General features: G+C 37.5%; 2 protein-coding genes across 2 annotated transcripts; both read left to right on the top strand.

Annotated features, from left to right (window-relative positions):
• The first annotated feature begins 833 nt into the window (after nucleotides 1-833).
• LOC113020408 (kelch-like protein 11) lies at nucleotides 834-4,711 on the top strand. The gene is made up of 2 exons (XM_026164361.2): nucleotides 834-1,404; nucleotides 1,607-4,711. Exons 1-2 carry the CDS (start codon nucleotides 941-943, stop codon nucleotides 3,189-3,191), a joined length of 2,049 nt encoding a protein of 682 aa, XP_026020146.1. The 5' UTR covers nucleotides 834-940; the 3' UTR covers nucleotides 3,192-4,711.
• Nucleotides 4,712-6,562: 1,851 nt separating this feature from the next.
• Nucleotides 6,563-13,622, top strand: LOC113020407 (cytosolic 5'-nucleotidase 3). The gene is made up of 9 exons (XM_026164360.2): nucleotides 6,563-7,079; nucleotides 8,056-8,148; nucleotides 8,245-8,314; nucleotides 11,511-11,557; nucleotides 12,567-12,652; nucleotides 12,728-12,817; nucleotides 12,912-13,074; nucleotides 13,155-13,355; nucleotides 13,429-13,622. Exons 1-9 carry the CDS (start codon nucleotides 6,933-6,935, stop codon nucleotides 13,531-13,533), a joined length of 1,002 nt encoding a protein of 333 aa, XP_026020145.2. The 5' UTR covers nucleotides 6,563-6,932; the 3' UTR covers nucleotides 13,534-13,622.
• The last annotated feature ends 1,319 nt before the right edge of the window (nucleotides 13,623-14,941 follow it).

Here is a 14,941-nt window from a genome sequence, read left to right as displayed (position 1 = left end):
AACGTGTAATTTAGGACATTCGGAAGCCACTGACTGGACAACGGCTGAATTCTCCCAATTATTTAGTAAAATATTACACAAAAGCGAAAAAAAGAAAAAAAAAAGTTTTTTAAATCACTCCAGCTGTTTTGAGGTACACACGTGTAGACAGGGTTATGAACGTCTCGACGTATCGTGAGACCAACGCAGTTACATCATAATAATAACAAGGTAGCGTCACTGTGCATTTGAGTGAATTAGGTATCTTACTGTCCTGTATAATCACTGCGAGTTTACTTGCTTTGCCCTGCTGAGAGTTAATTGTTTCGCCTTTAGATGTAATTCTCAAATCACAGAGACATTATTAGACGGGGACGTTTTTCTTTCAGATAAATGCATTGAACGGCTTTCATATCCACTGCGAACGAACGATGTTAAAGTGATTACATACATATTTGGTGTATTTACAGCGTGCTTGCTCTGAGCCTGCAGACTGAAAACAATTATGTTTTCCTGTCCATGTGTAGACAGGTAGGAACGCCTTTTACTCAGTGCGCATGTCATGTCAGTGACTCTGTTTATTTACAAAAAAAGCCGCGCAAAAACAACACTTTAAACTTAATGTATGACAGTACATGTTTAAAAAAAGGCCAAAATTTATCCATTGTGTCCTGTGTGTTAAATGCTATCATGTGCTGCACAGACCAGAACGCTAAAACTAACAATAAAAATAACCTCTTTTTTATTTTAAACTAAGGTCTTTTCTTCTAAAATTAAACTAAAACCTGAAAAAAGGGTGATTTGAAGCGGCTTTTTAAAAGTAAACCCTCCCCTTTTCGCCCCGGAAGTGACGCAACGAATACGAAACGCACTTCATTGTTCTCCGCTTATATGTCTCCCCCGTTCCTTAGCTAGTTTACTTCATTTCCCACCACTGCTCATCTCCAGTGCTGGCAGTAGAATGGCAGCGGCGGCACCCAACCCGGAGGACTCCACCAGGAGCAGCGGTAGCAGCGGCACCAGCACGCCCAGTGCGCTTGCTGGAGACGGAGACGCGGAAGAGGCCGAGGAATTCACCTCGTCTTCCCACTGCTCGGAGCTTTCGCGGCGGCAGAACGAACAGAGGAAGCAGGGCTTATTCTGCGACGTGACGCTGGCCTTCAGCAGCGGGGCGGCAATGGGCAGCCTCCAGAGCTGTGAGTTTTCAGCCCACAGGTCTGTCCTGGCTGCGGCCACCGACTACTTCACCCCACTGCTGGGGGGACAGTTTTCCGAGTCCTTGTCCGGACGGGTGGAGATGAAGGAGTGGAGCTCAGAGCTGGGGCCGGACCCCGAGACGGTGGAGAGTGTTATCCAATATATGTATACGGGAGAAATACGCGTCAGTACCTGCAATGTGCATGAAGTTCTGGAGCTGGCTGATAGGTATGATCAGTTTAATTTCGCATCTTTTCTTTTTTCTTTCAGAAAGATGAATTAACTATGCATGCTATGCATTGGGCCTTCCGTAGAAGTATTGTTTTTGCGCACTGCTTGCAGAAAGAAGAGTAAACAGAATGCTGTTATGTAGTTGGCAGGAAATTTTATTGTCTAATCTTTACTGTATTTCCTTTGTTTACTTTGTCAGGTTCCTGCTGCTGCAGCTGAAAGATTTCTGTGGAGAGTTCCTTAAGAAGAAGCTGAGTCTGACCAACTGTGTGGCCGTCCACAGCTTGGCTCACATGTACACCCTGGACCAGCTGGCTCTGCGGGCTGCAGACATGATCCGCCGCAACTTCCACAAGGTTATCCAGGATGAGGAGTTCTACACGCTCCCCTTTCACCTGGTGCGTGACTGGCTATCAGATGCAGAGATAACCGTGGATTCTGAGGAAGTGCTTTTTGAGGCTGTGGTGAAGTGGGTGCAGAAGAACCCAGAGGAGAGAAGCCGCTATTTTGAAGAGCTGTTTCGTCTCCTGAGGCTACCCCAGATCAAGCCCACCTACCTGACCAGAGTGGTGAAAAATGAACGACTGGTGGCATCCAACGAGGCCTGCCTGCGGCTGGTGTCGGAGGCAGTAGAGGGCCATGCTATTAGATTTGAAAACCTCAAGTCGGCTGATATGGAGTTCTGGTCTTCGCACATGGCCTCCTTTCAGCCTCGCTTTGGTCAAAATATGGACGTTATCATGGTAGTAGGTGGAGTTTCGGAGGGAGGCGACTACCTTAGCGAATGTGTGGGCTACTTTATTTATGAGGACCGTTGGGTCAATCTGCCTCACATCCATAACCATCTGGATGGCCACGCCATCGCTGCCACAGAGTCCCACGTCTATGTAGCTGGTTCTATGGAGCCAGGCTTCGCTAAGACTGTGGAACGTTACAACCCTAATCGTAACACCTGGGAGCAGGTGAGCAACTTGACCACACGCAAGCACTCCTTTGGCCTGACTTGCATTAAGGATATCTTATACAGCATTGGTGGCCATGGCAACTTCAGCCCGGGTTTCAAGGATGTCAGTGTGTATGAGCCAGAGCAGGACAAATGGCACAATCTGGAATCTGCTCCCAAAATCCTGCGAGACGTGAAGGCAGTGAGTGTGGAGGACCGCTATGTTTATGTCACAGCACGCACACCCGTCGATACAGATAATGATGATGGATTGAAGACGGTGACCACTCGTTATGACACAGAGAGTCGCCAGTGGCAGGATGTTGACTCCCTGCCTCTTATTGACAACTACTGTATCTTCCAGATGGCTGTGGCATCCACTAACTTCTACCACACAGCCTCCTGCTGTCCTAAAAGCTACACAGTTCGGGATGAGGTTGCCAGGCAGAAGATTAGTGTGCGCATCTCTGATGAGATCCTAGAAAGCCTTCCACCAGAGGTAACCAGCATTGAGGGTGCTGCAATCTGCCACTTTGATGAGGATGTTTTCATCATCGGGGGCTGGAAGAACAGCGACGATGTAGACAAGCAGTATCGCAAGGAGGCCTACCGTTACTGCGCCGAGAGGAAGCGATGGATGCTGCTGCCACCCATGCCTCAGCCTCGTTGTCGAGCTACTGCCTGCCACGTCCGCATCCCGTACCGCTTCCTGTACGGCTGCCAGCGGTACCCCATGCCCCAGAACCTTGCCCGCCAGCGAGATCGCATGCAGCAGATGCAACAGCTTCACCGGCGCACTCTCACCCTGCGCCGGCAGCTCCAGTCGCAGATAGAGTGTTGAACTGTCCACTGTGAGTTTGTCCGAAGATTTCCTGCAAACCCCAATTTCAATGCAGCTACCATTGTCCTCTACCTTGAGTCATTCACTAAAGCAGGTCCTGTTGCTCTCGTCCTGGATTTCATTAATCTGAACTGTGTGTCATCAGCTTTCATGCTGTGTTTGTGTTATTGGCTCATTTGTGGAAAGCCATGAAATATGTGGGCAGGTGTGTGCTGTCCTGCTGGTGGTCTGTGAGGAGGGATGTGATTATAAATATGTGAATAAGAGTGTTATAGTGCAGCCAACAACTAAATATCTGTTAGCCATTTATGTTGATAAAGAGGCTGTTTATCTCTTTATACGTAAATAGTATAAAAGCTGTATATGTATACATTTCTATGGATATTTTACATTCCTTTATTGTACTGGAAGACAACGTGGCATTAGTAATAATTGCATTCCTGCATTCTTAATGAACTCTCATTCCATTGTAACACTGTGACAATCGGTCCAAACCCCTTGTATCTTAACTGCTCTGTTACTACGGCTTTGCTTGTTACTGTACAGGCACAAAAACTAAATATGAATTAACACGAGGAGGTTGTTAATCATAAAATCCTGTAGACTAGTTGTAGACAGTTATATATTTGTGTGACTTTTCTTGCTCATGTAACAATAGTAATGTTTCTCCAAGTTTCCGACGAGGTGAAAAGATGAGAGGACCGTAATATCCCAAAATATGTGATAAGATGCAATGAAATCATTCCTTTGAGTAAGCTAACATTGAAACAATCTGCTCTGCAACTGCATTAAGGACCAATCAGCAGCAGCAGCTTAATCATTCCTTTTTTTGCACTTTGGTTATCTATTGCCCAGTGCATTCCCATTCATTCAACAAAGACATATTTAATCTTTGTGTATGAGTGTGGGAGGATGTGTAGGGCTTGGTTATCACTCTGCAAAGAATGGGAAAAGCTTCTGTGGAACGCCACTCTTTAACTTCTAAAGTCTTTAAAAAGTTGCCATTGCACTTTGACTTGTTTTGTTAATTTCATATCAGACGAGCTGATTGTATATTGCAAAGGCTTTGTTTTAGCTGTCTTGGAGTCAGTGAGATTTAATCTTCTTGGAAACAACAATGTTATCATTGCTGGTGGATTAGTTTCCAACATTAAATGTCTTGTAAAAGTTTGGTGTATATTGGAGTTCTGTCTATCGGAAGACTCCTTTTACCCGCCAAAGAGACGTAGAAATGAGAAAAACAAGGAATAAAACTTTAAAACAAAAGGGATTGTTTTATGAATGTGTTGTGACTGACATTCAGAAATTCCCATTCAAGCAGCGCTAATTATAGCAGTATAGGGTTACGGAGCGGAGAAATGATATTCATTTCCACTTTATGACCTAACATAAATGGCACTGCAAATATTAACTGAAATAAGCTATGTAATTTGCTTTGCATGTGATAGTCAACACTTTGTGTCCTTGGATGTATGAAATGCTAATGTCATCTCTTGAAATTAAAGTTGTTTTGTAAGACATTTGCTTGCATTGCATTACTGGATTGTGTACAGTCCAAAAGTCAGTTATTTTAGTTGACAGAGAGCTAAATGTGGGAAACATTACAGTATTGGTTTTTCTTTTGGCATTTTAAGAGGGGAAATCACATATCATTTATGAAAGGAAAACTGTTCAATCATGTAGCATGAATATTCTAACACTATGTTAAATTACTGGTAATTTTTTTTGCTTGGTTTCAAAAAGAAGTTACACCCTTGAAACTCTGTCACTGTGCTATTTAATTCGCAATATTATAACCATTTTAATAACACGTAGTGAAGTTCATATTTCAGTCTTGTTTAACATTAACATTAACTATTTACCACGTAAAATAGTCACCAAAAATCTCATAGTCACCAAAAATCTCGACAGTAACGACAATACTGGTGTTTCAGATTAAGTGGTGTCTCAGATTCGCTGGTGACAGTCAAACAGATGTGTCGTACACTTCTTTAGGAGCTACTAACGACCAACCGGGAAAATCTATAAATATTTCGTCTTTACAAATGCATTTATTTGCCTTTTGATTTTTTAACATGACGCAACAGTCTGTTTTAATTTATTTTGGATAATAAAGAAAGCGTGCTAGCTTAGCTGGTGCCCGCGCCGATGCCTGTTCATATACTGTTTGGAAAACGTTATTGTCATCATTATTCTCCCCACAAACTATCATTTGATTTGAGAATGGTCGGCACTACAACTAAAGCATATACTTTATATTATCTGCACTAGATGGAGGGGATGTGATTGGGCTGTGTGACAGTCCAACCAGATTAACCTGTGACACCAGCATCTGGACTAAATCAACTCGTAAGTCACCTGTTTCATGTTCAATACATCAGACAAGACCTCTGCAACTGTCGGTGTTTTGTGTAGTGTGTATTCCCATTTTATTCTATTTAGGATGCCTTAAATAATTTATTCACAAAACAGAAACCAATTGATTTTAGCAGAATGTGATGCTGTTAACAGTAAAGCAGTATTAAAATTCTGCTGGACATGGAATACATTTAGACTTTTATTTTCTTCTAATTCCTTTGTACTTTCTACTCCTTATATTTACTGACTATTTCACGTCACCACAGGCTTTACCCACAACAAACTGATTTCAGTTTAATAGTGTATTCATCAACAGCGCTTACTTCATATGACTGATGTAGAGATGAAAAATGCAAAACAACAACAAGCAAACAGGCATGTTATTTATGAATTATTTAGAGCATGATGCTCTAGTTGAGAATGGGAGGATGATTAATATAACTGAGATATAATCATATTTCATACTTCAGTTCATATTTCCTTGAATTCATGTTATCCCTTTATTACTTGGCATGAGGTTCAGTTACATTTGTACAAAAATTGCTGGCAGAAATCTTCTTTAAGGCACTCTTTGTTTTTCTGCCCTCTTTTCAGAGGTTGTACTTTTTCTCCAGTTCACACTTATCTATTAACATCACCTCTCTGATAATTTATTAGAATATGAATATAGTTTTAACTCAGACTCTGATGTTATCCTTGGAGCAGCTAAAGTATATGCCACAACTTACTCTATTACTATACCAGTAAAATTATTCTGAAGATAGTAAACTGAGAATAAACGCGTGATTATTTTTAAAATGTATTGTGTAGTTTATCTGTAAAGAAGCAGTGCGTAAAACACTGACCAGTTGCAGAAGTCATGTCTCATCTATTGAATATGAAACAGAAATCCTTCATTTGCCGAACAGTTTAACGTTGATGAAATTATGAGCAGGCATCATTAGAATCTTCTGCATTGCTCTTTCACGTTGCAGCGTGGGAACGTAGCCTAGAACGCGCATGCTCTTTCTGTCAAAGGCAATGCGATATCGCGGACAGCTGTGATGTTGTGTTAGAAAAACAAAAAATAGCAAAGGAATTCAAGACGAAACAGATCTGCTGTTGCCGTGTAGAATAAATAATAAGCGTATACTGACAGCTCACGATAGGAGGCTTTAAAAAAAATCAGACTTAACGGATTTTTCGTGAGGATGTACCTGTGAACGCAACTCTCGTGAGACTTTGTGAGATTGAACATGGCGGCATACACTAGCTAGAACCTAAACAAAACTTCTGATCTACTTATAAGACTAGTCTCTCTTCAAAATCCTGGAATCTCCACCATTTACTGACCTGGGTGAATAGGAAGACTTCATTGGCGTCTTTTTACACCGAATTTTCACCATGAGGAAAAACAAGAACAAACGTCAACCTACCAAACGTAAAACTGCCAGTCAAACACAAAAGTCCAAAAGACCTCGTAATGATTCACCAAAAATGACAGAAAAGGACAGTTCTGAATTGACACCATTCGAGATTTTCTTCCAAAAGGTGAGCGATACCCACTTATCAATAGAAAATAACGTTTCCGCATTTGATACCAGACTCTCGCTAATTGAAATATTACACAAAGACATTCAACGCTGTGACCGTCGGTCGAGAGTCTCACAGTCCAGCTAAGCTTAGGATAGAGAATAAAATCAGACTGAAATCCAAACAGGATGATCATGAGAGTTAAAGTATATGACTGCAAACTGTGAAAAACCAATCCCAAACACTACCAATATGAGTACCCATTCTAACCCCCCACTGGTGATGTGGCATGTGGCGAGGAGTGTAAGACTTTCGTTTCGTTATGTTTGTTTGTTTTGTTTTTGTAATGATCTTTTTTTATGTCATTTGTTTTTCATTCATTTATTGTTAATTCTCATTCTACCCTTGGCTCCTCCTCCTAATAATACAGTATGGGGCTTAAGCAGGTGCACAGGAAGTTATGAACACACAAGTTTAATTTCAAATACAAGGACTCTTGTCTGCCTCGTGTATTTCCGACTTATCTATTTATTTAGTATTTGACATATTTCAATTATATATACTTCGTTTTGTTTAAAATAAAACACATTTTAAAAAGAGTTAATTCATTGAAAATACAGCTTAAAAATGTATGTTTTTTCACAAATCCTTCAAGCATACTTCTATACTGGTTAGTTTTTTTTCCCAGCTAGCTAAAGCCAGAGAAAGTCTATGGCTAAGGAATTTAGTGTTAACATGCTACTGCTTTCTCCTCTGAATGCTTTTGTTCATGTGAGAACTGCAGAGTCAGCATTAATCCCGCAGCGTTGTCCGTGTTTGATACTCACCAGTCAGGAGATTAAAAACCTGATTTTAGCACCTATCCTGCTGGACTGGTGTTTATCGCACTACTGTCAATTAAATTTAGCCAAACTCTGAGCTTTACACATGCTATAATCAGCACCTGGACTTCACCTCACCATCTGTCTCATCAACATATATTCTGCCTGCACAGATTGAAAAGTTCTCCAAGCTGCACATGAAGGACCGTGACAGGGTACAAGAGATCCTGCAGTCCATGCAGAAGGCTGGCTCCAAAACCCTGCAGGTATCCACATCACTCACTCCTCTTATAAACATATTCACCCCTGTAAGAAAATAGAATATTATTTCTTTCATGATTTTTATCTCGTTTTTGATCCAGGTGATCTCAGATTTTGACATGACCCTTACAAGATTTGAATACAATGGGAAAAGATGCCCCACTTGTCATAGTGAGTACACTCAAAGTACAACAAACTATATATAATAACTCGAATGTTCTGTTACCCTGCATTTGCAGGGGTAGTGTGTTTATGAACTACACTGACATACAGTGGGTTTACAAACACAAAACCTTCTAAAAGAATGCTCTTTATACACACGGTTTCCAAGCAAGGGTGGTGCAATAAAAACCACTGGAGGGCAACATTTACATATCAAGAACAAAAGATGAGACAAAAGGTGTTGAAGATTGTCAGGCAGCTCCATGGGATATCTAAAGACTCAGACAACAATTACAAAGGGTGAAAGGCTCTAGACAAATAACAAGCTCAAGGTTCACACATTCCAAAGTAAAATGGTGATCAGGACCGAATGAGGAACTTCCTCTAAGCAAACTAATGCAAACTAAGTTAGCATTTAATTGGGACTCAGATTGATGAATCCAAATGAACATACTATCGGCATTACTCTATCTTTTCCATTCTATTCCCCACGTGATCTCAGACACACAGTTTGCAGTGCTTACCAAATGTATTAGATGACCTTTCATAAAAACAAGAAAACACAAATGCTTGAGAATTCTATTAAAAACATATATCAACTAAATAAATTAAATGACAAACTGAAATAATGTCTTTATATATATATATGTATGTATATACATATATATATATGTATGTATATATATGTATGTATATACATATATATATATATATATATATATATATATATATATATATATATATATATATATATATATATATATGTATATATATATATATATATATATATATGTATATATATATATATATATATATATATGTATATATATATATATATATATGTATATATATATATATATATATATATATGTATATATATATGTATATATATATATATATATATATATATATATATGTATATATATATATATATATATATATGTATATATATATATATATATATATATATATATATGTATATATATATATATATATGTATATATATATATATATATATATATATATATGTATATATATGTATATATATATATATATATATATATGTATATATATGTATATATATATATATATATATGTATATATATATATATATATGTATATATATATATATATATGTATATATATATATATATATATATATATGTATATATATATATATATATGTATATATATGTATATATATATATATATATATATATATGTATATATATATATATATACATATATATATATATATATATATATATATATATATATATATATATATGTATATATATATATATGTATATATATATATATATATATATATATATATATATATATATATATATATATGTATATATATATATATATATATATATATATATATATATATATATATATATATATATATGTATATATATATATATGTATATATATATATATGTATATATATATATATGTATATATATATATATATATATGTATATATATATATATATGTATGTATATATATATATATATGTATATGTATATATATATGTATATGTATGTATATATATATATGTATATATATATGTATATATGTATATATGTATATATATATGTATATATATATGTATATATATATATATATATATGTATATATATATGTATATATATATATATATATATGTATATATATATATATATATATATATGTATATATATATATATGTATGCTGTATACTGGACCTCTCTGGCTTAACTGTGGGCAACTGCGGATTTCAGTCAAATGGTCAAAGAGAAAGTAAAATATTGAGACACAAGATTTCTTGTATTTTTTAAAGAGGATCTAGCAACGGTATAAATCTGAATTATCAAGCCTTAAACAACAAATGGACATTATTCATTGCATGCTAAACTTTTCCAATGGAAAACTTTTCCAATGGAAAAGTTTACTTTGTAAACTAAGCAGCACTTGGAAATGGGAAAGTTTACAAAGTAATGGAAAAGTTTAGCTTTAGTCTGAGATTCAGAAGAGAAATCTTTATTTGAAAAGGGGGGAGACTGTTTTGTTTTTCTTAAAGACTTTTCTGCAGGAAACTCCAGGGAAAGGGAACAGAACAGAGGGGGTAACAGAAACAAGTGGAGGTTTCTCTATTTACATAAGGAGAAGAATAGACACAAAAGCCTGGTGAATGACCATGGGGGTACCAGTATTTAGAGATACAATAGTGATAAAAGACCAGATGTGAAAGAGTCTAGACAGGTGACAAAATCAAGGTTAACACCTTCCAAGCCAAAGTGGTGATAAGGAATGGAGAGAATAAAAAGCCTCTACAGGGGACTGTTTGCATTTAACGACATGGTATTAACATTAAAATGGTGAGAAACTGTTTGCCTCAGTTTTCAGCAGGTCTCCAGCTGGGTAGAGATCTTGTGACTGTGAAAGCCATAGCTCTGCCTGTAATTCCTCTTCCAATATGGATGACTTCTTCTTGGGAGACAATAGAGAGAAAGGGTGTGGAACTTTTGTCATTATAAGAGGATAAGAGGACAAAAGCCATGCCAGCAAAAAGCCCCCCATAGCTTTTTATTCAGATATGTACAATTCTCTTGGTGTGTACGCCACACATGCATTTGAACACATGTTGAGAATGAAAGATAATACCACCATATCTACACTTATTACACCACTGAATTCATCTTTGTGCATTCATCTTTGTGCATTCATCTTTGTAGTGAGGGGTTTGAAAACCTCAGGCCACTTAACCTAGTTAGTGGATGATGAGATTTTTAATGGAACGGAATCAAGCCTATATTGGATAAATTGAAGGTGAAGTTTAGGGTAAGTCTGGATCAGGATGTAGGGTAGGTTGGTCTTGTGATCCCTACCACATATGTCCTTGGTCAGTAATAGTAGACTCGATCAGGCACTGACTCATGGTTAATAATAGAAAAAATGCTTATGCTAAAGTCATATATATACTGGTGCATTTCCCGTAGATCTAAATGTAGAACTCAATTAGCTTTTTTTCCCTCTTTCTATCTTCATATAAAATTAGAATTATTTGAGCCTACTCAGTATTTTTATACGTTTCACAGACCACAATTCAGGGTCTTTAAAATGTTTTTATTTGTCAGCTGTTTGTAGTTTGAGGTCGCCATGCATATAAAAGGTTTTGGCTGAAAGACACATGACTGTCATTTTGTGTATTTGCAGATATTCTTGAGAGGAGTGATGTCATCTCCAGTGATTGCAAAAAAAAGGTAGGCAAAACTTCTAGTTTACGATTGAATATTTTTTTTTATAGTGCTTTTATATTAACACTGCATGTTTTAGTACAGTGTCCACTTCAAAGCAGCATTATATATTAAAGTATGATGAGGAGTTTTCTCCCAAATTGTTGTGTGGTGGGAGAAATGGAAGCATGCAGTCCACAACCTAGACTATGCCTGTTAATCAGTTTTGTGTAAATATTATCAGGAAAACATGCTGCACATTAAAAATGTGTTTTTCAACAATAAAAGTCACAAAGTGGTTTACAGTACAGAATAAGAAGAAACGGTAACACTTTAAAATCATGACAGACTGTTAAGCTTTAGAAAGGTATTAGTAAGTACTTAAAAATACTACTGAAATTAATCCGCCTTAGTATGTCATTTATCAATGCAGATATCGATTTTTATTCTTGATTTATAAGCTCATCTATAACATGTTCATGGTATCTTTTACAAAGTTTAAGTGATTAACAACATCATTTTATACCTAACTATATATATTTAATAATTATGATGCAAGCTCATCGTTTGTGAGTGTGATGAGAGCATTCAGAAATATTGGTTTTAAAACTGACAGCTAGTTAAGGGATGTGGCGTGAAAGGAAAAAGGGTTATTTTTGACCAATACATGATGGATATTATTAGATACAGGCATTCTGGTATTTCTTGTGTCAAATAAAAGTTACTGTATCCAAAAGGTGAGTAAGTACAACATTTGTTTAGTGTTTCATGAGTAAGCTGGTCAACACTCCGGACTGAGCCAGGGACAAAAAAGAACTTTGCACATGAATAATAAAAGTGAAGTATGTAGTGATAATTGAATTGAACCTGAAGGCTTGCTCCCTGTTCATTCATGCAGGGGGTTTAAAATAACACCCCAAATAACTATCCAGAAGCATTGCCCAGATGGCTGCTGAGTGGTGGTGAGACTTGCCAACTCTAGAAGAATTGTGATATTTGCTGATCAGTTTTTATAACACTGTCATGTCCTCTACAGCTGCAGGGGCTGCTCGACAAATACTACCCCATAGAGATCGACACTACGCTGTCAGTAGAGGAGAAGCTGCCTCTTATGGTGGAGTGGTGAGTGTGTACACAGAGCTATGACTTGTGTTTAACAGTGTTGGAAGGGTATTTAATAACTCGACTGTATCTCAGGTGGACAAAGGCTCACGAGCTGCTGGTGAATCAGAAAATTAAGAAGGATGGGTTAGCCAAGGCGGTGAGGGACTCTGACGCCAAGCTGAGGTATGAGCATCCCCGAAGATCTGTTTAGTTCTTGAATGTTGAAAACATTTTTGTAATGCAGCTAATGTGGATTCTTTTTCATGTCTTTTAACAGGGACGGCTACAAGGATTTCTTTGACCACCTGCATGAGCACAGCATCCCCCTGCTCATCTTCTCTGCTGGAATAGGAGACATCCTGGAAGAGGTGATACGCCAGACTGAGGTCTTCCACCCTAATGTCAAGGTCATCTCCAACTACATGGACTTTGATGAGTCTGTGAGTAGCCACACCACATACTATAACCTGACCTCCACTCAGGCATTTAAATAATAATTTGACTTGATCTGTTTGCACAGGGGGTGCTGAAGGCTTTCAAAGGAGAACTGATTCACATCTACAATAAAAGGGAAGGTGCGCTGCTCAACACCGGACATTTCCAGGAGCTGCGCACACAGACAAATGTGCTACTACTAGGAGACTCTCTAGGGGATCTGAACATGGCTGATGGAGTGCAGGACATGGAGAACATCCTCAAGATCGGCTTCCTTAATGACAAGGTAAGCAAAAAGCATGCACGCAGTTATGTTCACTAAAGCGAATTGATACTTATCTATTTTTTAATTTCCACAGGTGGAGGAGAGGAAACAATCATACCTGGACTCATATGACATTGTGTTGATAAAGGATGAAAGCTTGGATGTTCCAAATGCAGTTATTCGCTTTCTCACTGAGTAATTGGACCTACCTCAGCTGATAGCTGTAGCCTAAAAGCTGCATGTGTGTGTCTACTGTTCAAACTTTGACATAAATGGCGGTACTTGACCTAGTATTTGCTCTGAAAACGACTTCCATTCTCTTACAAAAAAAGCACCTTTTCGGTGAATTGTAATCTGAAAACAGACACTGTTTTTTAGCACTGCAGTGCCATCTTGTGGTGGCCTGTCGGTAAATACATTTAGGAACAGGGAAAGAAAAGATAGAAAACATATTTCTATATTTAGAGTCAGTAATTTGTAATAACTATTACATTGAAATTATGAGAATATTAGCAAGAAATACAATAAAACGTTAATAAAGTAGTTATGTTTTGCTACAAATTTTAAACTTTAGGTTCAGTGTTTTTAAATCACTGAACGGTCTGATGCTTTCTGTCTATCTGAGTCTGGAATAAAAGAAAAAAAAAATTACGTTGCTGCTTCTTTCTTCGACTTCTGCCTTGAGTCATTACAGTGGTCGTCATCTCAACTTTGCCTCTCTAACTTCATCTCCAAACTTCTCTTACCAAACATAACATCATAGCAGGTCTCAATACTATGTTTAATCCATTCACTCCGATGATGACCAGCCACAAATCACGCCTGACACTTTTCTCCACCAACTCCATCCTGCCTACACTCTCTTGTTCACCTCTCTCATCCCTTAACTCAAAGTAAGTATTAAGAAGAGCTGGTTGCCATAATAATGGTTTACAGTGGGTTGACTCATATGACATTGTGTTGATAAAGGATGAAAGCTTGGACGTCCCAAATGCAGTTGTACGTTTTCTGACTGACAGTAATTAAACTGACTTGATATTGGAGATTCTGGGACCATCAGCTGAGAAGGCCCAAGCTGGCCCAGAAACTTTCAGCTGGATTGTTACTGAAAATCACTGAAGAATTTTCAACACTGTCTATCACCCCTGCTTTTAATCTAAAAACAGACTTTTAAAAAAATCAACTGCAATTTTTATTTGATGTTTGACACTTTGCTTTTAGAAAAATATTTTTGTATATTTTTTTTTTTAGCAATTTGTAATTTTAACTTTTTTCACATAACAGAAATGTGGTGTTACTGTTCTTTCTAAAACCTTAAATTAAGCTGCTTTTGGGCACTCCCTTCAGGAGTCACCACAGTGGATCAGCTGCCTCTATCTTACCCTATTCCCTGGCATCTTCCTCTGTCACGCCAACCCTCTGCACGTCCTCCTTCACTGCATTTTTGAACCTCCTCTGTGGCATTTCCATTTTCCTTGTACCTGGCAGCCTCGTGTTCAACATCATTTGTCAAATGTATTCACTATCCTCCTCCTCCATATGTCCAGAGGATCTCAACGTTGCCTCTCTAACATGTCTCTGCTTTATAACTTGGCATCTGGGTCTCC

Source organism: Astatotilapia calliptera, chromosome 4 (genome assembly GCF_964374335.1).
Source record: "Astatotilapia calliptera chromosome 4, fAstCal68.1, whole genome shotgun sequence".
NCBI lineage: Eukaryota > Metazoa > Chordata > Actinopteri > Cichliformes > Cichlidae > Astatotilapia > Astatotilapia calliptera.
Note: the sequence above shows the minus strand (reverse complement) of the source record. Positions and strands in the feature narration are given on the sequence as shown.